Source organism: Schistocerca serialis, chromosome 1 (genome assembly GCF_023864345.2).
Source record: "Schistocerca serialis cubense isolate TAMUIC-IGC-003099 chromosome 1, iqSchSeri2.2, whole genome shotgun sequence".
In the NCBI taxonomy this organism is placed as follows: domain Eukaryota; kingdom Metazoa; phylum Arthropoda; class Insecta; order Orthoptera; family Acrididae; genus Schistocerca; species Schistocerca serialis.
In genome coordinates this window covers 693,561,624-693,586,580 of record NC_064638.1, presented here as the reverse complement: position 1 = coordinate 693,586,580, position 24,957 = coordinate 693,561,624, and the positions used below count along the sequence as shown (strand labels likewise).

General features: G+C 42.6%; 1 protein-coding gene across 1 annotated transcript in view; it reads left to right on the top strand.

The window, feature by feature from the left end:
* Window positions 1-24,957, top strand: part of LOC126480788 (uncharacterized) — an 86,932-nt gene that overhangs the window by 32,777 nt on the left and 29,198 nt on the right. Inside the window, exon 2 of the mRNA XM_050104103.1 lies at window positions 19,467-19,558. Within this exon, the coding sequence (XP_049960060.1) occupies window positions 19,467-19,558 (92 nt within the window). The remainder of the gene's footprint in view (window positions 1-19,466; window positions 19,559-24,957) is intronic.

The window sequence follows — 24,957 nt, the reverse complement described above, 5'->3', positions numbered from 1 at the left end:
GTCTGCCGCGAGTAATGGGTATAATGGCAGGGGCACTACGAATGTAGTGTGTGGACTATAAGTTGAGAATGTGGGTCTCACGGGGAGCGTGCCGGCGAAAAATCCCTGCAGTCGCACCATCCTCTCTGCCCTCAGTGGCTCAGATGGATAGAGCGTCTGCCATGTAAGCAGATCCCGGGTTCGAGTCCCGGTCGGAGCACACATTTTCAACTGTCCCCGTTGATCTATATCAACGCCCGTCAGCAGCTAGTGGTATTGAGTTAATTATAATTTCATCTAAAATTCAGGTAGTACAGCGTAGAACTCGGAATAAAGGCTCTGTGTGGTGTTAGTGTGTTTGTGTGTGTGTGTGTGTGTGTGTATGTACCTTGACTGAAGATAGGGAGCAGAGACCATTAGTGACAGTGAGTATTCTGTGTATAAATCACGATTCTGACAGTATCATGTGGAAAACAGTTACCATGAGATGAAAAAGTAAAAGTCGGTGTGCACAAGGATATCAGACTCTCTAATCTTCAAATCTCCACGAAGTCGAACCGTTCAAGTACAGTTTCTGATAATTTCTGTACACTGCAGAAAGAAGATGGACAGAACTGAAGATATGAGCAAGGTACAAAATTATCTGAGGCAACGAAACGGTTACTTTCGCTCAAAGCAGGGGTGACCCACTGTTATTCTTCTCAACTTGTTGCTGATTTACAGTTGTCAGTATCTGCCAGACGCGTACAACAAATTTTGTCAAATGAAAACATCTTGTCGTCAAGAAACGACTGCAGAAACCTGCTGTAACATCCAAAAATAAGAAGACTAGATGCACTTCAGAATGCGATTAAATAATATGTGACGAGAAGTAGTTTAATGTAGATGGGCCAAATGGATTTCGGTATTACTGGTATGATCTGAGAACAGAGCAGAAGGTGAGAAAGAGAAAGTGTTATGATTAGGGCAGCCTTCTGCGCTAAAGGTAGATCACGCATTGCTTGGCTGAACACTAGAAGTTGCTCTAACATGGTACACTGATATGGTAGAGACAGAATTGACTAGAATGTATGACGACCTAGGGAATGAAAGTCTAATGCTTCAATAACATATCGCATCTGGTCAATCTTTGGGGAATACCTGCAAGGCGTGTTTATCACTATGGAGGGCAATTTGAGGTCGTATGTGAGCTGAAAAGTGCGATACAAGAAGAGTGGGTGACAACTGCACTGCAAGAACTAAAAACTCTAACAAAATTAATACCGAACAGAATTTTTGAGGTAATTAAGAAGAACGTAGATTGGAGAAAGTGCTAACAATGCAATAACACAAAAGAACAGCGAGTGCCTTTATGCCTGTTTCGGTCCGGGTAATGGAAACACCTCATTTGGTACTCTTGCTATGAAAGAAACTACGTAATTCCGTCACGACTGCCTATATCACTTTAATAATAAATTTGATACAGTGTGCTTCAAACACTGTGCTATTACTTTCGTAGGAACTTTGTCTTGGTACTGATTTCCACTACTGTAGAAGACATGCACTGCAATGACACATTCAATGCCAGCAGACACGTCCAGTGCGAGACTCGAAACTGTGATCTTCACTTACCTAGAAACACACCATCCAGGCCGTCCTCTTCATTGGAGACTCTTACGCGTCATATATAGTGAACACAACTATGCTCTAATAGTTGCGAAAATGTGTTTCTACTTTTTTACACGATACGCTGAAAGCTCAAGAAAATCATAGGATGGTCATACTGCACAGAAATCACAGGCGAAACATGCTTGGATCATAAATCAAAATGATGAAGAATCGTAAAAGCAGACTTCCACCAAAACATGTTTACCTAGCACACACGGGACCTGGATTTAATGAGTCTTTGCACAGTATGTGAGCGGCGTCTTCTAGCGTTTGTGTGTCGGTTAAGGGCGCTCAGCCACAAGGTTATTACCCGATCACGATAATATTGCACTTGGCGTTCCGTCGACGTTATCGGAAACACACAGTGACGTTACAGTAACCAAGTACAGTGATGTCTAAGGAAAACTTATATCACTGTGAATTATTTCAAGACAGTTGTGCGTACATTATCAAGTGCTTCAGCGTGTCCTCATGAAACATAACAATAAAAACTCACGATAAGTCGAACAAAGCGCTCTTGCTCTCAGGTGTAATAATATTATGGTAGATTAATACCACCACGTGTGTTGCTAGCACAGCATGCATCTGAGCCATAAGAATGTAAACAGAACTGAAGTGGTTTGTGGTCTGTGCAACCCCGTCAACGATCCAAGAGACTGCTCTTGCGTACCTTGCATGTAACCTACCGAATAAGTATTCGAAATCTCAGAAGGATGTCTGTGTCTTCGGTTGTTTACATCCTAGTCATGGTACAGTATGATATGAATTTATTCGCTCGTTAAAAACAATGTAAAATCTAAACAGAAGGCCTACCTTAGTTAATCTGTCGCATGAATGCGATGCTTATCTAGATCGTTTCATTGTCTCAGAAACTGACGCTCTACGCGATGCGATGTATGACAATTTGAATTTGTTTTTATTCGTGTTTCATATCATCATATTTAATGCACTGCTAAGGAAACAAATGAGTTTCTATTGCTTTTTCCTGTGGAAACCGAAACGGTAAGATAATATTCGGACTCTGTGAGCATGGAAGTCATGAGAGACATCATATTTTACCCTCTTTTGCGTCAAACCAGTCTGCACCGCCCGATGTGGCCGAGCGGTTCTAGGCGCTTCAGTCCGGAACCGCGCTGCTGCTACGGTCGCAGGTTCGAACCCTACCTCGGGCATGGACGTGTGTGATGTCCTTAGGTTAGGTAGATTTAAGTAGTTCTAAGTCTAAGGGACTGATGACCTCAGATGTTAAGTCCCACAGTGCTTAGAGCCATTTGAAACCAGTCTGCATCGTTTCCCGTCTACTCTTGAAATGTCATCTGATGGAAACATAGTCTCCGATACTCAAAAAACATTGTCACCTGACTGGTGTCATAATTTGTAATTGCCTATCAGCTTTGGTGTAAACATAGTGTGGTGTTATACCTCGCATGCTCACCAGTTCCGCTAACAAATGGAACGCAATGAAGATGATTCCATACCGAGTGGCCTTAGAAGTAACTGACTCGATCCTCTTTGAGGGTATGAATCAAGCAGTGATTTTGAACAAATTAATCGAGGTTAATCATGGGGATGTAGGAGAACGAGAAGAACAATACCAAACTCGTAAGAATGGGAAGAGCCCAAACTGGTCTCCTTAATTGCGACATATTCAGCATTCAAGATTTACAAACAACAGAAGACGAATATTTAGCACTGGAATCTGGATGAAAGAGTGCACTTGTGTTCAAATTCAGGTTCACATGTCATGCAGCATGAATTAAAATAAGATTTAAAATAAGGTTTACCAGATCGGAGTCAATGAAGCTCCTAAAAGGTTGAGATGAGCGAGAGAGAGAAACGCTCGCAACGAGGAGCAACAGTGGACTACGATGGCGCGCAACATCTCCCCTTGTTGTGCCGAAGGTGGCCGGCGGTTGTCCACGAGGTTCTCTATGATAAACACGGACGGTACGTGTCTTCTGCTCCAGGTCACGTACAGAAGTGAAGTTGACTTTCTCTACTGGGTCTTATTTAAATATTTGATCTTACCCAGAAAATGACAGGCTATCAGGATAGGCACGATTTTCCATTGTCACCCTGAACAGCAGTTCCTACAAAAACTATGTCTGTCTTACTGGTGAGTTCTGCGGAAAATGTTCAGATCCATTAGGCTGCCAGTACCTGGCTGGAACTAACTGCCAACTACCTCCTAGGCATGCATCCTGCTCTCTTGGCGTCCTTGTTCAAATCAATATCTTCTCTTACGGCCTCTTGGTGATCACCAGTAATTATAGTTTGAAAGGCGTTACCTTAAGGCCCAAAATTACTCCTGTACAGAGGGAATAATGTTCAGTAATTTCAGTATCACTCTCGTTTCGGGGACAGAGAGAAAAAAGGGAAGCAGATGGTGCAATGAAGGCTTTCACGACCGGATGTTTCAGCTGCCGAGAATTCTTCCGGATTGTTCGGCCGTGGTCCATGTAACTCTTCTATCCCTGACGTTTCGTCCAAAGCTACGTTAGACATCTTCGGAGGTGCTCCTGGTTGTGCTGAGTCTTGCTGAGTCAGAAAGACTCAGCACAACCAGGAGCACCTCCGAAAATGTCCAACGTAGCTTTGGACGAAACGTCAGGGATAGAAGAGTACCTTGGTCCACGTCCGTACAACCCGGAAAAATTCTCGGAAGCAGATGGTGTTTTGCTTTAATTTACAGCGTGATTCCCTTATAAAATAAATGTAGCACCAGAATAGGACCCAATCAAAACTACAGTAAGACGGTACAAATCGTTACATATTGTTTAAAATACCTTGCAATAAAAAGAAAGTCTATACTATACGTTCCCCATTGCATTCTTCATTAGTTAACATATCCGTTGTTATAGATAATATAAAAGAAGACTATAATATGTTTGTTTGCATGATCATCTCCGCAGCAGCTATTAAAAGCAATTACTATTGGTTTCTCCGTCTTAAGCTTACTTCATTTAATTAAAGAAAATTTTTAATCAGACTTGTTTCGCCTTTTTTTACAAAGTATGTTCTGTCGTCATTCTGGAAATATGTATGATGTACGTTTTGGTTGTTATAATCTTAACAAGCAAAATGAATGAAGATATGTATCCATATTTTCAGAATGAACACAGAAGATGCTTTGTAAACAAAAGCGAAGCGCTTCTGTTGTAAAATTCTCTTTAATTAATTGCTGTAAGATTAAGTCGGAGAAACCAAAAATAACTGGTAAAACAAGACGCTTCGAACCACATAACGTATTTGTGTCGTTCAGTGGTTCAGGGTTTTAATTGCCATGTCGAATGGTCTTATTTGCATTCATCTCATTTAGAAGAGAATGGCAGTAGCAGGTGTTCTACGAACGTTATATTACTAGAGTTTTGTCCTCTATCTCCAAGTTAACTCTGAGTTATCCGCTAGTAGGTGGACGATACTTCCACGGCTGCACGAACCAAGCGAACACCGGAAATTTTCCGACGGCAGAACCTTTTTCGGCCTTTTATAGTTCTTGAAAACAGCAGAACAATAACATAAGACTTCTTAATAATGACGATTGACGACCTCTTAGGACCAGCTGTATAACGTCCTGGAAGTTAAGACTAACGGGACCGGCAAAGGGCAGTTTTACGTCTATTGGCAAGTCAACATCACGTAACGGGTCTGAAACAGGGCTCTGTCGGCAGACTTTTGTCTCAAATTTAGAAAATTTCCCGCCATCTGTGAAAAAAAAAAAAACTTCCATAGCAAACAGCAGCAAAGCATTATATTAATATACCTGTTCTGAAGAACTGTGGAATATTATTCAGAATGATAATCTGTTCTGTTTACAGAAGTGACTTAGTAGTCGAAATACTTAAGTAGATAAAAGTTTGCTAATGTTTGCCATAGAGCCAGCTTCAGGAGTTTCGCAGTTTTCATGGGTTTCAACCTTTCTCGGTCTATCTGTGCAAGTCATCAACTTAAAGCTGCTCAGTACAAGGTAACAGAAATACGTCACACATTCTTTATGTAAAATCACTCAGTCGTCAGCCCTGAAGAACATCGCTCGTTTCCTGCCGTAGGTGCAGCGTACGGAAATCAAGGAAAATACGAACTGGTACAGTTACAACGCAATACTCTGCGCTTAGATTTCAGAGTCTAACCAAACGTTGCCATCAGCTAAGGGTACGAGCGCCATAAACAGCTGAGACGGCGGCAGAACGAGTGTTGTAGCACATGTGCAGGCGAGTGTAAGCGCAGCGGTGACGTTGCCTCCGTGCGGCCGCTGTCACGGTCTCGTCCGCCTCACGCCAGCACGCTGGCGACACACTTTCTCCGCTGCGCAGCCCGCAGACGCGCTCCTTTGAGCAATCTGAGGAGGAGGATGAAAAGGACGGCGTGAGTGGGGGGGGGGGGGTGGAGCGGAGGAGCAGCACAGTTAAACCACCCTCCTACGTCACTGCCTCAGGTACCTGAGAGCGAAAACCAGGGAAATCCCGGTGATAGAAGAAGACATTGTCACGTTAGAAATTGAACAACATTAAGTCAGTCGGCCCTCTTGTAGTGATCACAGTCAGGGTAGATTTCTGTGTCCTTAGTTCCATCTCTAATAATTTTGGTGTTTACGCCACATTTATTATTTCCTCACCATGTGTTATAATTGTGTAGTGTCTCAAGATGTGCAGAACTGAATATGTTGTCTTTTTAAAACTGAGAGTAAGACCATTCGCAGGAAACCAGTCGATGACATTTTTAAGACCTTTGTTTACCATTTCTTCTGTTTCTTTACATGTGCTGGGACTGATTATGATACTAGTGTCGCCTGCAAAAAGAACTAATTCTCCTTTTTGTATATTATCATTTACATATATGAGGAACAGTAATGGGTTAAAGAGACCTCTCAGAGAGGTCACAGTTCGTAGTGATAGACGGTAAATCATCGAGCAGAACAGAAGTGATATCTGGCGTTCAGCAAGGTAGTGTCATAGGCCCTCTGTTGTTCCTGATTTATATAAATGATCTAGGTGATAATCTGAGCAGCCCCCTTAGATTGTTTGCAGTTGACGCTGTAATTTACCGTCTAGTAAAATCATCAGACGACCAATTCCAATTACAAAATGATCTAGAGAGAATATCTGTGTGGTACGAAAAGTGGCAATTAGCACTAAAGAAAGAAAAGTGCGAGGGCATCCACATGGGTACGCACAAATCGACTAAATACCCAGGAATTACAATTACGAGCAATTTAAATTGGAAAGACCACATAGACAATATTGTGGGGAAGGCGAAACAAAGACTGCGCTTTGTTAGCAGAACACTCAGAAGATACGACACACCCACTAAAGAGACAGCCTACATTACACTTGTCCGTCCTCTGTTGGAATACTGCTGCGCGGTGTGGGATCCTTACCAGGTGGGATTGACGGAGGACATCGAAAAAGTGCAAAAAAGGGCAGTTAGTTTCGTGTTATCGCGTAATAGGGGTGAGAGTGTCACTGATATGATACGCGAGTTGGGGCGGCAGTCACTGAAACAAAGGCGGTTTTCTTTGCAGCGAGATCTATTTCCAAAACTTCAATCACCAACTTTCTCTTCCGAATGCGTAAATATTTTGTTGACACCCACCGACGTGGGGAGAAATGATCATTATAATAAAATAAGAGAAATCAGAGCTCGAACGGAAAGATTTAGGCGTTTCCTTTTCACACGCGCCATTCGAGAGTAGAATGGTAGAGAAGTAGTATGAAAATGGTTCGATAAACCTTCTGCCAGGCAGTTAAATGTGAATTGCAGAGTAACCATGTAGATGTAGATGTAGATGAAGCTCAGTTTTATGATGGTGATTTGTTAGTCTGATGAAGATCTTAAGATTGGCGGTCCCACTGATACCGATCAAGAAGTGTACGCCTTAGCACTCCACAATGCTACACCTTCATCCGCAGGATTCAGAGATGCATATGGCACACTAGACTGAGGTAACAAAAGCCATGCGATATCTCAAGTGCACCAACTCCACGTGGCATGGATTCAAGAAGTCGTTGGCAGCCCCCTGCAGAAATATCGAACAATGCTGCCTCTGTAGCTGTCCGGTGCAGGATTTTGTGCTCGAGCTGACCTCTCGATTATGTACAATAAATGTTCGGTTGGATTCACGTCAGGCGATCCTGGTAGCCAAATAATTGACTCGAACTGTCCAGAATGTTCTTTAAACAAATTGCGAACAATTGTGGCCCGGTGACATGACGCATTGTCATCCATAAAAGTTCCATCGTCTTTTGGCTGTAAATGCTATCGAAGTCGCCGAACATAACCAGGACAAAGTCCATTCCACGTAAGCACAGCCCACACCACTATGGAGCCCCCACCACTATGCACAGTGCCTTGTTGACAACTTGGATCCATCGCTTCGTGAGGTCTGCGCTCACTTCAGCTCTAACCAACTGAAATAGGGACTCATCTGACGAGGCCATGGTTTTCTCGTCATCTAGGGTGAAACCGATATGGTCACCTGCCTAGAAGTGGGTCTGCAGGCGATGTCGTTCTACTAGGAAAGGCACTCACGTCTGTCGTCTGCTGCCATAGCCCATTAACGCCAAATTTCGCCGCACTGCCATAACGATACGTTCGTCGTACGTCCTACATTAATTTCTGCCGTTATTTCACTCAGCGTTGAATTGTCTGTTAGCACTGACAACTCTACGCAAACGCCACTGCTGTCGGTCGTTACGTGAAAGCCGTCAGCCACGGCGCTGTCCGTGGTGAGAGATAGTGCCCGAAATCTGGTATTCTCGGCACATTCTTGACACTGTGGATCTCGGAATATCGAATTCTCTAATAATTTCCGAAGCTGAATGTCCCACGCGCTTAGCTCGAACTAACACTCCGCTTTCAGAGCCTGTTAATCCCCACCGTGCGTCCATAACCACGCCCGAAAACTTTTTACATAAGTTACCTGAGAAAAAATGACAGCTCCGCCAATGCGCTCCCTTTTTATGAATTATGTATGCGACAGTGTCGCTATCCGTATACGTGCACGTCGCTACCCGATGACTTTTATCACCTCAGTGTGTATTGGAAGAGGAGACTCACCTCGTTCTTACATTATATCCCTTGCATATTATATAATAGCCGGCCGTTGTGGCCGAGCGGTTCTAGGCGCTTCAGTCTGGAACCACGCGACCGCTACAGTTGCAGGTTCGAATCCTGCCTCGGGCATGGATGTTTTTGATGTCCTTAGGTTAGTTAGGTTTAAGTAGTTCTAAGTTCTAGGGGACTGATGACCTCAGATGTTAAGTCCCATAGTGCTCAGAACCATTCGAACCATTATATAATACCGGCCACTGGTCTGGACACGAACTAAAGACAAGGCGTAACTAGCCTAGAGACTCAGGAGAGGAGATGCGGGTTCATATGTGTGTATGGGTGGACGGGGGTGGTGTGTACCAGAATGTAAAGCGATTTTTAAGTTTAGTCTCAATTCTCCTGTTTCTCATTACTTTCGTCTTTCTTCGGTTCACTCCGTCCAAACTGTGGCGTAATTAGACTGTTCATTCAATTCAACAGTTTCTGCAACTCTTTCTCACTTTCACTGAGGATAACAATGCCATCAGTGAATCTTATCATTGGTGACTAAACCATATCAGCGTAATAAAGCAAGGGACAATGCCTGGCATAAACCTTGAACGCTGACAATTCAGTACAGTCGCAGAGAACATTTCGAGAAGGCAAGAAAGGAGATTAGGGCTTAACGTTCCATCGCGATCGAGGTCACAACTAGAGACGGAGCACGTCCTTTAAACGAAGGACGGGGAAGGAGATCGGCCGTGCTCTTTCAAAGGAACCATGCCGGCATTTGTTTGTGACGATCTAGGGAAATCACGGAAAACTTTAATGTGGATGGGAGGACGCGGATTTGAACCGGCGTCCTCCCGAACGCGAGTTCGGTATGCTAACTATTGCGCCACCTCGCTCGGTAGACAATTCGGCTGTGAACTGCTAGCACTCAACAAGTCACAAAAATGCTGCCTTCTGTCGGTCTCAGATTAGAGGTTCCAAGGCAAAACATTACGACATAGCCTAGTGTAGATATTATGAAATACAGTGACTCTTTGTAATGTTTTTTTCATCGATCTTTCGCTATCGGGAACGAACGATGAACTTGATGTCTCGTATATATACGGAAATCTTACCAATAAATGTCATATAATATTCATTACAATAAAACTCTATTTATAAGAAATATTTCAAGATTACTTTTTCCTCATGGTAAGTCAGTCAAAACTGAACTTTCAAGCAGATGTTTGATTCGGACAACTACGTAGATATGAAAACAGAAAGATAAAAATTATACTTTTAGTTCAGCCAGCGCCACTCTATATTACGTAAAGAGAGTAACTGTAAACTGACTGGTGAAGTAACAACGAGATATTCGAAAAAGTAATTCTGTTACTTATAAAATCCTATCGACATGCCTATTAAACAGACTGATCCCAATTAGTGAAGAATTAATTGGTGACTACAAATGTGGTTTCCGCAGAAATAGATCCACAGTAGATATCTTTTCACTCTGAGACAGATAACTGAAAAGGCGTAGGAATTCAATGTAGATGTACACACATTATTTGCAGATTTCAAAAAGGCCTACAATAGCATCCACCGACAGACACTTCTAGATGTATTGAGAGAATCTGAAATACCTTCAGAGCTAATCAGATTAATTAAAACCTGTACAGATGAAACTTTACGTTGAATCAAGATAACTGTAGGAGAATCACAAAATTTTAAAGTCTTCAGTGGAATGAGACAAGGAGATGCCATTTCACCTATCTTACTTAACCTCGTCTTAGAGAAGATCGATAGAGAATTTAGTAAACCTAATCCACGAGGGATGCAAATGCAGGGGATGAACATTACTAGACTTCCCGACGCAGATAATATAGCATTAATAAGTACCTCCAAATCAGATTTAATCAATATAATGCAAAATTATTACAAAATTGATGAGAAATCAGGATTACTTGTTAATGAAGAAAAGACAGAATATCTGCTCATAAGTAAGAAAGGCCAAAGTGATGCACCTTCGGCTGCAGATGGATTCACTTTCAAAACAGTTGATCGCTTCAAGTACTTAGGGAGTCTGTTTAGTAACAATAATGGAATGGATATAGAAATAGATGCCCGTCTAGCAACAGCGAACAAAACATTCTTTAGTTTTATCAAAATCTTACCGAAAAGATTACTAAGTACTAACTTCAAAATAAGCTTTTATCAGTCGACCATTATACCAGTAACATTACACGGATGTGAACCATTAATATTTAGAAAGAAAAATAAAGAAAAACTGTTAATACTTTAAAGAAAAATACTAAGAAAAATTTTTGGTCCAGTATGTGATGAAGATAACATGGAATGGAGGATAAGAAAAAATGAAAAATTAAGAGAGCTGTACAAACACCGTAACATCGTAGATGTGCTAAAGAAAAGAAGGTTGAACTGGGCAGGCCACATAGAAAGAATCACACAAAACAGGCTACCTAAAATAGCATTTGGAAAGACAATAGATGGGACGAGAGGAAGATCCAGAAGTAGGTGGAGAGATAACATCCGGGAGTACACAGCCAGGATGAACATGAACACTGAATGGACAAACAGTGCACTCATCAAAAGGAAATGGAGGAGGCTTGTAGAGCAGACGATGGTCGATAAGACCCTTGCCACTTAATGAAGAAGAAGAATTTAACGTTTTGTTTGACAATGCTGTCGAATGACTGTAAGTGAAACTGTTCACCAATTAAAGCCACAAAGATCAACTTTAACAAAAACTTGAATTAAGTATTTGAGATGCAGGAGGAAGGAGACGCACTAAATAAAACTGATTTTATTGACACGACCGAGACAGACAAGTCTATTTACTAAGATTATGTCGCTTTAAGAAAACCACGAAGGGATTCAGAATCAGCTGTCCCCCTCCCGACTTCAGAATTCCCACCCAACGCTACGACGTGGGAATGCCGACACTGAAAACAGGCCAAACGAATGTTTTGTAAACGTTGTCTTCCGGTCACACGCTGTTCTTCCGGCAAGTCGCCGGCATGCGTACATCTGAAACCATTGTTCAGCTTCCCCACCATCAGATTCATGTCGCGAACGTTTTTCTGTCGCTGTTGCGCGTAGCGTAGTAGTCGTTGAATTCTGTAATGTTTTTCTTAGTCTTGTGTGTACAGTATCTCTGTCATCTGAATAGCGATGATTAGTAAGGAATGCGTTCTCTGTCTGCCAATGTTCTGAAAATTTGAAAAATTACCGGAACAGGTGTCCATTTCTGGAAGTTATCTGCTAAAGACGGCCGTCGATCGCCTGACTACGCCTGCGTTTCATGTTGAGTTTTAAAATTGTCATGAGTAAATGATAACTGCTCAGAAAGTGTACGTGTAACAGAGAAAACTTCGGACGATTTATTCCTGAACGTAGATCACCGTTCTAATTTTACACCCCCTTAACTCTCGTGTTCCTCATTTGACTGTACCTGTTACTTCATTGCCGGCCGCGGTGACCGAGCGGTTCTAGCGCTTCAGTTTGGGACCGCGCGACCGCTACGGTCGCAGGTTCGAATCCTGCTTCGGGCATGGATGTGTGTGATGTCCTTAGGTTGGTTAGATTTGAGTAGTTCTAAGTTCTAGAGGACTGATGACCTCAGATGTTAAGTCCCATAGTGCTCAGAGCCATTTGAACCATTTATTACTTCATTCTTCCCAAAGTGAGTCAAATCTTCTCTAGTTGCCATCCCGGATGCAAGCCCACTATGCAGTTACTCTTAAATATGCAGAAGTCATATAATGCCAAGTGCCACTCATGATTTCGGAGCGAAAGATATACGGCCAGCCTTGGCTTCCAGAAAGGACTGTTTTCATTATTTGCAGCGATCTTCTTAAATCATTCAGTGCAGTCTGCATACAGTTGTTCACTTCTTTCTGTTATTGTTCTCGAAACTTGCGTTATGACAGATCCTCGTGCTCCGTCAATCCTTGTGTATTTCCCGCCTCCGACACTACTAGCGGTTATGATTCTCGCTCCAGCCTTCGTCTTTTCCTACAGAATTTTCTCTCCGTCTGCAACCTTTACTCTATTACTTATTCTGTATAATACCTTTCATTTTTCCAGGTGTTAATCCCTTTAATTTTTACATCTATTCATTAACCGCATTCCTCAAAAGTACCAAGTTACTTCTTTTCTAGTTTTCCCATCGCCCACGTATAATTTCCCACGGGGCATTTCTCCAGATCTACAGTTTTGGGTACATGTTCACTATATCTGCGCAGTATCGTTCTGGGTATCCAACAAGAATCTTACTCACTTGTCTTAGCAGCTGTTTACAAAGTCACTGAAGGATAAACAGCGCACGCTAACTTGCGACACCTACAACTAGTTACGCACCGGCAATGGTAATCTTCCACTATCGCTGCGGAAGAGAGTAAACAATAATTCTGTGAAACCCAAGGCTTACATGGCACCCTGTTCACTTACACTACTGGCCATTAAAATTGCTACACCAAGGACAAATGCAGATGATAAACGGGTATTCATTGGACAAATATATTATACTAGAACTGGTATGTGATTACATTTTCACGCCATTTGGGTGCATAGATCCTGAGAAATCAGTACCCAGAACAACCACCTCTGGCCGAAATAACGGCCTTGATACGCCTGGGCATTGAGTCAAACAGAGCTTCGATGGCGTGTACAGGTACAGCTGCCCATGCAGCTTCAACATGATACCACAGTTCATCAAGAGTAGTGACTGGCGTATTGTGATGAGCCAGTTGCTCGGCCACCATTGACCAAACGTTTCCAATTGGTGAGAGAGCTGGAGAATGTGCTGGCCAGGGTAGCAGTCGAACACTTTCTGTATCCAGAAAGGCCCGTACAGGACCTGCAACATGCGGTCGTGCATTATCCTGCTGAAATGTAGTGTTTCGCAGGGATCGAATGAAGGGTAGAGCCACGGGTCGTAACACATCTGAAATGTAACGTCCACTGTTCAAAGTGCCGTCAATGCGAACAAGAGGTGACAGGAGACGTGTAACCAATGGCACCCCATACCATCACGCCGAGTGATACGCCAGTATGGCGATGACGAATATACGCTTCCAATGTGCGTTCACGGCGATGTCGCCAAACACGGATGCGACCATCATGATGCTGTAAACAGAACCTGGATTGATCCGAAAAAATGACGTTTTGCCATTCGTGCACCCAGGTTTGTCGTTGAGTACACCATCGCAGGGGCTCCTGTCTGTAATGCAGCGTCAAGGGTAACCGCAGCCATGGTCCCCGAGGAGATAGTCCATGCTGCTGCAAACGTCGTCGAACTGTTCGTGCAGATGGTTGTTGTCTTGCAAACGTCCCCATCTGTTGACTCAGGTATCGAGACGTGGCTGCACGATCCGTTACAGCTATGCGGATAAGATGCCTGTCACCTCGACTGCTAGTGATACGAGGCCATTGGGATCCAGCACGGTGTTCCGTATTACACTCCTGAACCCACCGATTCCATATTCTGCTAACTGTGTCCGCCCCCGGTAGCTAAATGGTCAGCGTGACGGAATGTCAATTCTAAGGGCACGGGTTCGATTCCCGGCTGGGTCGGAGATTTTCTCCGATCAGGGACTGGGTGTTGTGTTGTCCTAATCATCATCATTTCATCCCCATTGACGCGCAGATCGCCGAAGTGGCGTCAACTCTAAAGACCTGCATCAGGCTAACGGTCTACTCGACGGGAGGCCCTAGCCACACGACATTTCATTTCATTTCTGCTAACAGTCATTGGATCTCAACCAACGCGAGCAGCAATGTCGCGATACGACAAACCGCAATCGCGATGGGCTACAATCCGACCTTTATCAAAGTCGGAAACGCGATGATACGCATTTCTCCTCATTACACGAGACATCACAACAACGTTTCACCAGGCAAGGCCGGTAAACTGCTGTTTGAGTATGAGAAATCGGTTAGAAACTTTCCTCATGTCAGCACGTTGTAGGTGTCGCTACCGGTGCCAACCTTGTGTGAATGCTCTGAAAAGCTAATCATTTGAATATTACAGCATCTTCTTCCTGTCGGTTAAATTTCACGTCTGTAGCACGTCATCTTCGTGGTGTGGCAATTTTAATAGCCAGTAATGTATTATCACAGTACGTTTCGGCAAGACAACTCAAGAATTTCGTAACAATCGTTATTCTCCGGTCGTCCTCTGCAGATGAGGTCGCCAGCTTGCGAGTTAAATCCGCTCTTTAGGAGGAAAACCGAAAGTTTCGTCACGTGTTCACTCACCCGCGGCGTGACTGACCTTGTTAACCCCGGCACTTTGCGTCATCCGAAGAAGACTTGCGCGATAAAGCTTTGCACTGTTGATTGCGGCGTGTGGAAACGCTGACTTTCGCCACACATGGACACACACGCACAAACATCACATTGCCAATTACGCCGCATGCCATTGCGGTTACTGACGCGCTGCAACAAAACATGTCTATCCGCTTCGCCATCCTACTGTGTTGTACAGACCATCTTTTTGCCGTCTGCTCTAAGTTTCAGTCTTTCGCCATGGTTCCCCTTATTTCATTTAGGGCAAATTCTGGAGAGATGCCGAGTTCTCTGGATCTCTCCCCAATTGAGAACGTTTGGAGTATTATAGGCAGGGCCCTCCAGCTACGTCGGGATTGGACAGAATTCGGCACGATATCCCTCAGAAGGACACCCAACAGCTCTGCAAATCAGTGTCAGACCGAGTAACTGCTTGCGTAAGGGCCAGAAGTGAACCACAGCATTATTTACTTCCTGAGTTTATGAAGCTCTTTGTCTTGAATAAATCATCCAATTTTTCTGATACTGTGATCATTTGTCTGTCTGTGCGTGTACATCACATTTATCGATTCCCTCTCCATTCAGCTAATTCCATCGTAGTATGTCGATTTTTTTCCTTAGAGGGTAATTCTCTCTAAATCCTTTGCTGGAACCCAGGTTCGACGTGCACAAAAATGAAGGAAGTTATGCTTTAGCGTTCTGTCGACAACGAGATAATTAAAGAGTGAGTTGGGGAAAGTAAGAAAGGAAGTTGGCGCTGTCCTTATGAAAGATGAAAGCAACTATCCTGGCATTTACCTGGACAGATTTCGGAAAACCATGGAGAACTTATATCTAGATGGCATATTTCTCGACTTTCGAAAGGCGTTCGACTCAGTTCCGCACTGTCGCTTGCTACAAAAAGTGCGCGCTTACGGTCTATCCGATGACATATGCGGGTGGATAGAAAGTTTTCTAACAGACAGGAGGCAGTATGTCGTCCTGAACGGGATGACTTCAACAGAAATAAGCGTAACTTCAGGTGCGCCCCAGGGCAGCGTAATAGTCCTCTGCTTCTTACGATTTACATAAACGAACTGGTTGATGATACTGACAGCGACCTTAGACTGTTTGCCGATAATGCTGTAGTCTACAGGAAAGTAGTATCACACGAAAGTTGTGAACAAATCAATGAGGATTTGCAGAAAATAAATGCGTGGTGTAATGACTGACAGTTATCTCTCAATATTAGTAAGTGTAACCTACTGCGTGTAACAAGGCGAAAATCCCCATTAATGTAAGAGTAGAAAATAAATGCCCAGTCTTTGGAAGCGGTAACGTCCGTCAAGTACCTGGGTGTGACTACTCGAAATGATCTCAAATGGAATGGTCAGATTATACAACTAACGGGTAAGGCGAACTCTAGATTGCGGTTGACTGGTAGAATCCTGAAGCGATACAGTCCTTCAACAAAGGAAATTGCTTACAGTACGTTAGTTCGTCCAGTCTTGGAGTATTGTTCGTCTGTATGGGACCATTACCAGTTGGGTCTGATTCAAGAGATTGAGAAGGTCCAAAGAAGAGCAGCAAGATTCGTGACTGGTACATTTAGCCATCGCGAGAGCGTTACAGATCTCATAGAAAGTTTGAAGTGGGACACACTTACAGATATACGGCGCGCTATACAGAATGGTCTGCTCACTAAATTTCGAAATCCGATCTTAACCGAGGATGTAGAGCATATATTATTACCACCAACTTTCAAATCGCGCTATGGTCACCATTCAAAGATAAGGGAAATAAGAACTAGTACTGAGGCGTTCAGACAGTCGTTTTTCCCTCGCACGATCCGCGAGTGGAACAGAGGGGGGAAATATGACTTTCGCGCCAATTGTGCCCTTCGCCACGCACCGCTTGGTGGCTAGCGGAGTATATATGTAGATGTAGATGTATGGATTTAAAAAGCCGTCCTCCCGCATGCAGTGCCAGGGTACTAACCACTGATCCACTTTAATCGGTATGGTGCACTAGCACTGGTCGTCAATATGTTCGGAAGAATATTAGGGGGCAGCATAACATCTATTTATAGATTCGTTAAAGGATTGTTCATGCAGGGCGTAAATGTTATTACTGTTACAATTTGTATCATTACGTTCATCCTAGAGTGGAAAAACTGGAATGCGAAAGAAATTCTGTGCACATACAAGCAAGAGGAAAGAGTGAATAGAAAAGTAATTTTTGTACCAGGCATAGCTTTGTTTCCGTGACTTAAGGGAAGTTTTAAAATTGTTCTTTACTTGTAAATCTTCACTTCGATCTAAAACAGCGTTTAAGTGTACAACTGTGTGTGACTTCATGATACAAGAATCAAATTTGTTTTTAGCTTTCGTTTCAATGGTCGAGGCGAATAACGGTGATTTACATAAGATCGAAACATTTAAATCCACTGTATCAGGAAAACGTAATGCTTCAAATTTTGATAGGTGTCTTTCTCGAGGTGTCTGCTAATACGGTACCATCCCCACACTTTGAACGCGCAACTTAAGCTTTTTAAAACAGTCTCTTTTTGCTTCATTTTTTCTTCATTTGTTCTCTACTGTTAAATTTTGAAGCATAAAACATTTTATATGTCCTTTCTTTTGAATCTGTTAGTATTCTTACGTATAGTTCCGACACAGACACGACGGCTCGCTTACGCAACTAATGAAAATGATACCTGGAGGTAGAAACCAGTTATACTAGAAAAAATGTGGGACTGAAAAATAACGATATATAATTTTTTTAAATATCCACACAATTACCAAATTCTCTCAGAACGAATATGCCGGCTATAGTGGATTTTGAAATGATCGTGTCAGAAACACAATGCTAACTACAAACAAGATAACAAGATATCCTCGATTCGCCAGGCATATACTATTTAAGCGTTTTCACCTTCACCATTTTTAGGCATCTCTTTAGGGCTTATTGATTACTTTTACGAACTGAAGAGTGTGCAACATTGCTGATATATATTAACGCAGTCGCACCAAATGACGAACGGTAGTCGCATGAAGTTGCTGTAGCATTTAAATCTTATGACGAACTCAGATCACGCATGTGCGCCTCACCATATGAACGCATGGAGTTCAATTTCTGGCCAGCTGACAGCTCTGAAAAGTATTCTAAGACGAAACACGGGTCATGTGTGTCACGTGGTAGTTTCTGTTACTAAACGACCAACATGGTGGAAAGAGTAGTTCATGGTGATGCTTAGAAGGGATTGCAGAACTGTGTTGATAGTGTTTTCGACAGAGATAATGAACTGTTGACAGGACGAGAACAGGCAAAGCGAGAAGAAAGGGAAGTCAGACACCAAGACAGTAGGTGATAAAACCTAAATGTGCCCTTGAACATTTGAAGGGAATTTGTGGATAGACTTCAAAGACCAAATAACAACTCTCCTTCCTATCATGTGACGCACGGTTAAGGGGTACGGAAAAATATTTTTTTTTATCTATCAGTTGTATGTATTCTTTACTGTGTATCACAAAATCAGTGGAAATAAAAAATCTACTACACTGACTTCACAGCAACACTAAACATTTTTTTTTTTTAAAAAAAGTATTTATTTAGCATTTAGCTGTTTCACAGAATAACATTACATAACAGAAAACAAATTCATTTTAAAAGTAGCTATACAGTCTACAACACACAATTTAGCCTTTACTACGGAAATCTGAAAGAAATTGAGTTATTTCTTAGATGATACTTCTGTAGAATTCACTTCAGTGAACTGCTACCTGTTCAGCGATTACCACCTCTGAGACTTCAGGCAAGACATGGGCTCATTTCCCGATGCACGTACCCCCAAAGGACAAGAAAAAAAAATCACAAAAGGGTATTGTGTATGCTACTCAGGAGGGAAAGGAAATGAAAGTGCGTGGCAGTGTAAAAAGTGTGTTGTTGCCCTACACTTAGAAGGCTATTTTGAGATCTGTCAGACCCGACTATGAGATAGACTGATATGTACAACAACCATACCAGCTCCTATTTATTAAATCTGATTTCACAGCAACAAGTAGAATACTTAAATACGATCCCTTTGAGTTAAAATTCTCCTGCTATTCTGCCTTCTAAAATCGTGATTTATTGCACGAAAACCAGGAAAAGTTAAGAAATCCTCGAAATTGCAAAGCAGTAGAAAATCCTTGACTAGAGCTCTGTGGACACCCCAATGAAACAAATCCTGACAGCATCTGTAAACTTGTTGCTCCTTCCTGTCTTAAGAAAGCACGAGTGCAAACCTACTTCAAGTTGGTGTGTGAAACTGGTTATTACACAAAGAACGCCAAATCGGGAAAAATAATATGTCCTAAATACTGCTCGAAACTCATCTGGCTAACAAATTTAGGTTGAAATAATCTATGAAGGTTGTGATCTGCTCGAGGAGAAGTTATTAAGACTAGGAGCTGCACCACTCGTACCTACTTGCTGTGCGATTTCATTGTTACAAGAGATGGGAATGTGCCAACCAGACGCTCCTGTTGCAGGTGTCGCCCTGGTGGGCGGTATGTGTGACCGCCAGCCCCGTGCCGTCGCCCGTCACGCCGGAGGACACCTCTGAGGTGGACAACTTCGACAGGTACGCATGCCTACCGAATGTCGTAATGGCAACCTCAGTTAATTTATGAACCGTGTGATACAATTAAATATTGCATGAATCTACAAGTGCATTATGAGACTGATTTATAACAGGAATTATCCTCATTCGTTGCAGTAGTACATAAACTGCCACTAAAATCTACTTTCTTATTTCATATTGTCTTCTGTGCAGCTAAGACCAGCACGGGTAGGAAATCTCAAAGTATCGTTTATATTGTGGCGAAACTTCCTAGCAGATTAAAACTGTGTGCCGGACCGAGACTCGAACTCTGGACCTTTGCCTTTCGCGGGCAAGTGCTCTACCAACTGAGCTACCCAAGCACGACTCGCGCCCCGTCCTCACAGCTCAGTTGGTAGAGCACTTGGCCGCGAAAGGCAAAGGTCCGAGTTCGAGTCTCGGTCCGACACGCATTTTTAATCTGCCAGGAAGTTTCATATCAGCGCACACTGTGCTGCAGAGTGAAAATCTCATTCTGGAAACATCCCCGAGGCTGTGGCTAAGCCATGTCTTCACAATATCCTTTCTTTCAGGAGTGCTAGTTCTGCAAGGTTCGCAGGAGAGCTTCTGTAAAGTTTGGAAGATAGGAGACGAGATACAGGCAGAAGTAAGGCTGTGAGGACGGGACGTCAGGCGTGCTTGGGTAGCTCAGTTGATGCCGGCACGGTAGCTCAGCGTGTTCGGTCAGAGGCTTAGCTGCCTTGTGTAATAAAAAAAAACTGAGTTAATCGATCAACAACGAGCTTAAACGGATGTCATACGACGTCCGCCCCGAGCAGATGCAACGAACAAAAGCAAACAAAATGAGATTTTAAAAAAATAGAAAAAAATAAAAATTAAAAAAAAAGTTGGTAGGGCACTTGCCCGAGAAAGGCAGAGGTCCCGAGTTCGAGTCTCGGTCCGGTATACAGTTTTAATCTGCCAGGAAGTTTCATATCAGCGCACGCTCCGCTGCAGTGAGAAAATCTCATTCTGGTTTATTTTGGTTCTTGAATTAATAGCCGTAGGTTTGCTGATTGGAGAACTCTACAAGGAAAGTATTTCCTTCGCTCTCAAATTAATTACATTTTTGAGTATCTCAAGCATGCTGGAGTTGCACAGGGCTGCAGCTTTCCTGTGATTACAATAATTGTTAGAGGAACCGCCTTAAATTGAGTAGGAAGTTTTATTTATTCACTGATGACTAGTTTCGGACAGTTGGTCCATTATCAAATAATTCATGTATGTAAGTCTTGCGTTAAAACTAGATGTGCAGTACAGACCACAAAACACGTAAACGTGGCACTACGGCTATTAGCATGTGTTGACGCTGCGTTTTATAGTGCGGCGTTTACATGTTTTGTGGCCTGTATTGCACATCTAATTTTAACGCAAGACTTACATACTTGAATAATCTGATAAAGGACGAGCTGTCCGAAACTAGTCGTCAGTAAATAAATAAAACTTCCCACGCAAATTAAGACGGGTCCTTTACCAGTTATTGTAATTTATGTTTCATTTCGCTATTAGCGCTCTGAAGGAGGAGTAGAGTTAGTTGTTTTCTACAATGATCAAAACAATTACGAAAACAGACGAGATGTAAAGATAGATTTTTAATTCAGTACGATGAAAAAGTAGTAGAGTTTGTTATCAGACAGCGCTTGATAAATCATCGCCCATTAAAATGACACCACTGTGAACGCGGCATCTTACAAACGTGAAACTGGCATTAAATGTATTACATGGCTCGCTATGCAAACGATTAGCATTTCAGCGCAGCTGCACTAATTAAGCAGGCGTAACACCATTTATGTTCTGTATACGAGGGAAGATTACGCAGAGCGTTCCTCATTCATAAATCGAATTTAAATGTCAGTTAGTCGTGGGAAAACAGATCCGCGATATTTTTCTCGCGTTGGTCGGGATCCCGCAACCGTCACTCGAACATGGAACTGATGGGTTCAGGGAGACCGCGTTCAACGCCATGCAGGATTTTAACAGTCCCATGAGATTAGCGCCCGAGAGGACAACCGTATTCTTCGCTTGGCTGTGCAAGATCATACAGCCACGTGACCTTCCTTGAGTCAGGAAATGGGCTCGTTAGCAGCCAGATAAATACCCACATGGACAGCGTGATAAAGTCTGCAGCACCACAGAGAGGAGCCCCCACAAAGTGGGGAGCACAGCGACAATTCCGTACAAAGCAGTGGCACCACGTCGTCATTTCAGACGACTCACGGCGCTACATACAACATCACGATGTATGTACCCATCATGTGTGGAGGCTCCATGAACGAAAATTGACAGATTGTATTCGTCATTGTCGTATGCGCCCAACAACTGACTAGATGCTATGGAGTGCCTTTGGCTGCACAACACGATCACTTATGGTTTGGATGGTCAGTTGGACAGAAATCTGGACAGGATCTGTTCCGTTTCGTGTTATACGTGCTGTCGATTGGTGCAAAACAATGACTACCCGATGAATTGCTATCTATGTAAATGAATATTGTTACTTGATACTTAAGAAGCACCTAGTATGTTTAAGTATCATTTCCTCCTCTCCGAGACATTCACGCACCACAATCAAGTTATGAACTGCATTTGATAAGCTTCAGAATATAAGAATGTAGGTGAATCACTATGAACAAGGTGCTGAACGGATTACCATAGCCAAGATGGACTCAAAGCCTCGACCCATCTCGGTAGTACAAGTATACTCATCCACCAGCTGCACAAACTAGGAGAACTGATTGAATAGCTTTCCTTCATTTAACCCCTTGATGCGTAGGTACCTTCTGATTCCCTTCCTGTCCCTGCAACAAAACTGCTCCTGTTACTAGACCTGATGCATCAGTTTGCAAAATGAATTCAGCATTTAAATCTGGGATAGCCAGTACCGATGCTGACCTTAACGCGTCCTTTAAGGCCAAAGATGCGGCTTTCTGGAAGGTCCTCCACATAAATTTACATCCCTTTTTACACCGCTAAGGAGATCTACCTTCTCCGCAAAGCCACTAATAAATGTCCTAAAAAATTGGCCATCCCGGCTGTCCTGCCATCTTGTTTGACATTCTGCAGTTGTTGTGGGAAATGATCAGTGGCTTCCAGTCTCTCTTGGTCAATAAAAATTCCTTCCCCTGAAATTTTATGTCCATAAAAGCAAATTCAAAAACAACTGTCTAACACAGAATGTCACAATTGCCTTTCTTAATTGCTCGAATATCTCATGTAAGTGCTGTATGTGTTCCTGAATCGAACTACTCCTAGATCACCAGATCATCCAGATACTGATAAACACACTGCATTACATTTTATACAGGAAAACATGGCATCCACAAGCTACAAAGAACCGCTGCCATTGTCGCCACACACAATTTTGATCTTATCCTTTATAAATTCATCTAAATGAACTAACTGGTCATCTAACGAATCTTACTTCCCCATATTAGCTACTTCTTCACTGGGTTCATTACAAGCCAACACCACCGTGCTTCTTTGCCCTTGCCAGCTAAACAGAAAAATTCTTTGTAGCCTAATTTTATAATGAAACTGCTCCACTGACCAGAGGGGAATCAGAAATATAGTCAGTGGCTAAATTTTCAATGACCTTCATCCTCATCTTCCAAGAAAACTCATCAATCATCAGCTTGATTTTAACATATGTTCACAATTCAACTCGACTTATCATCCGTCAAGTATTGTCCGTTATCTGCTACCATCTCCCTCTACGCTCAGATTCCCTCATGCTCCGAAACTATTTCTAATTAACTACCAAGATCGTACTACCTAAATCCAGAAGGGTGCAGATTGCTTCATTATTCAATGCTGCACACACAAATGGCAATTGTGAAATTCTTTTATTCTTTATCACACTAATCCGTTAGCCTTCCCCTTGCAGTAATTGTCACAATTCTTGTGCCCGTCTTTCCCTCCCGATGCCTTCACTTCTTAGATGTACGTGCTTCCCACACTTCCAACAAATTAACTTATGTGACCCCCTGTCTACCCACCTTTGTGAATCACTGTTTCTTAGTATGCCTTTCTGTTGAAGTCTTGCTCCTTCTGTTTCCTCTCTAAACCGTTACTTCTACAAGCTCTTCCTTTTACGGATTTGCTGTCCCTGTACGATCCACTAAGTCTGTGGCTGCATGGCCTGCTTGTGCCTTACTACTTCATCCAATTGAGTCACTGTCATGGAGATTTGACAACATACCGTGTGCTGCCTACTATCAGGGTTCAACCGGCGTAGAATACTGTTTACTTGCTCTTTGGTATATGAAAGTTCCAAGGCTATCACGCTTCTTTTATCTCTCTCCAAATACTTTATCACTGACTCATGAGTCCCCTGTTCACGTCCTTACTGCCGAAAAATTAACTCTTGCAGTGGTCTTGGTGGAATTAACCTACAAATTGTAGTCCTAAACTGTTTCTGCATACTATTTTCTTGCGTCACTTGCAAAACTTCATCAAACAAATAATCCTTTACTTTAATGACAATCAGACTCAAGGCATCTAAATCACTCATTTCCGTGGTCCATACTCCATTTGAAACTCCACCCTAAAATACAAAAATCAACTCTACAATCAACTGAGTTCAACGGAAAATGGGAACATTCATTTAAAATTTCCTGTAACTCTTTCTGCAATTTCATAAATGGAGTATCAAGGATCATTTGCTTCACCCTCTACTTTAATCTTTCACTTTAACTGCACCGTCAACAACCCTTACTCTTCTGTTACTGGTCTGAAACCACCCTCGAATAGTATCACAGTATGTTACTAGACTATGCACTTGTTCCTTGTTCCCACCCACTAGCTCATTCATTCTATCCAGGTAATTTTTAAACCAGGCCTCCAACTTCCGTATTTGATTCAGTGTCCAACTATCCTCACTCTGTAGCACCCCTGTCATGCAGCAGCATCCAAACTCACCTCACCGGTCTCGGTAATGTGTTGCTCCACCGCAAATGACTATTTTGAAGCACTTTTTCAACCAGCTCATAGACAGTGCCTTTAGCCTCTAACTTTGGTCATTGTAATACATAGATTAACTGTCCACACCTAAAATAAGGCGGATACTTTACATCGTCAGGCATTCTGAAAAATAAGAACAGTATAAGGAAACAATAAAAAAAACCACTGCAACAAAAAATATCCACCTTCTCTCAATCAATCAACGATACTCTGCTTCCAAATGTACTGTACTGGACAGTAGTAGATTAACAAGTTAAAAGGGTGGAATCAATTGAGGTCAGGTTAATATTTGAACACTTCAGTCAAATACAAAGGTGCAATCTCTCTTGAACAACAAAACTATCCTAATAATTGAGATACCATAAGGACCACAAAATGTTTTAAGGCTCTAATTCAATAAAATTCTACAGCATTTAGCTCCATAC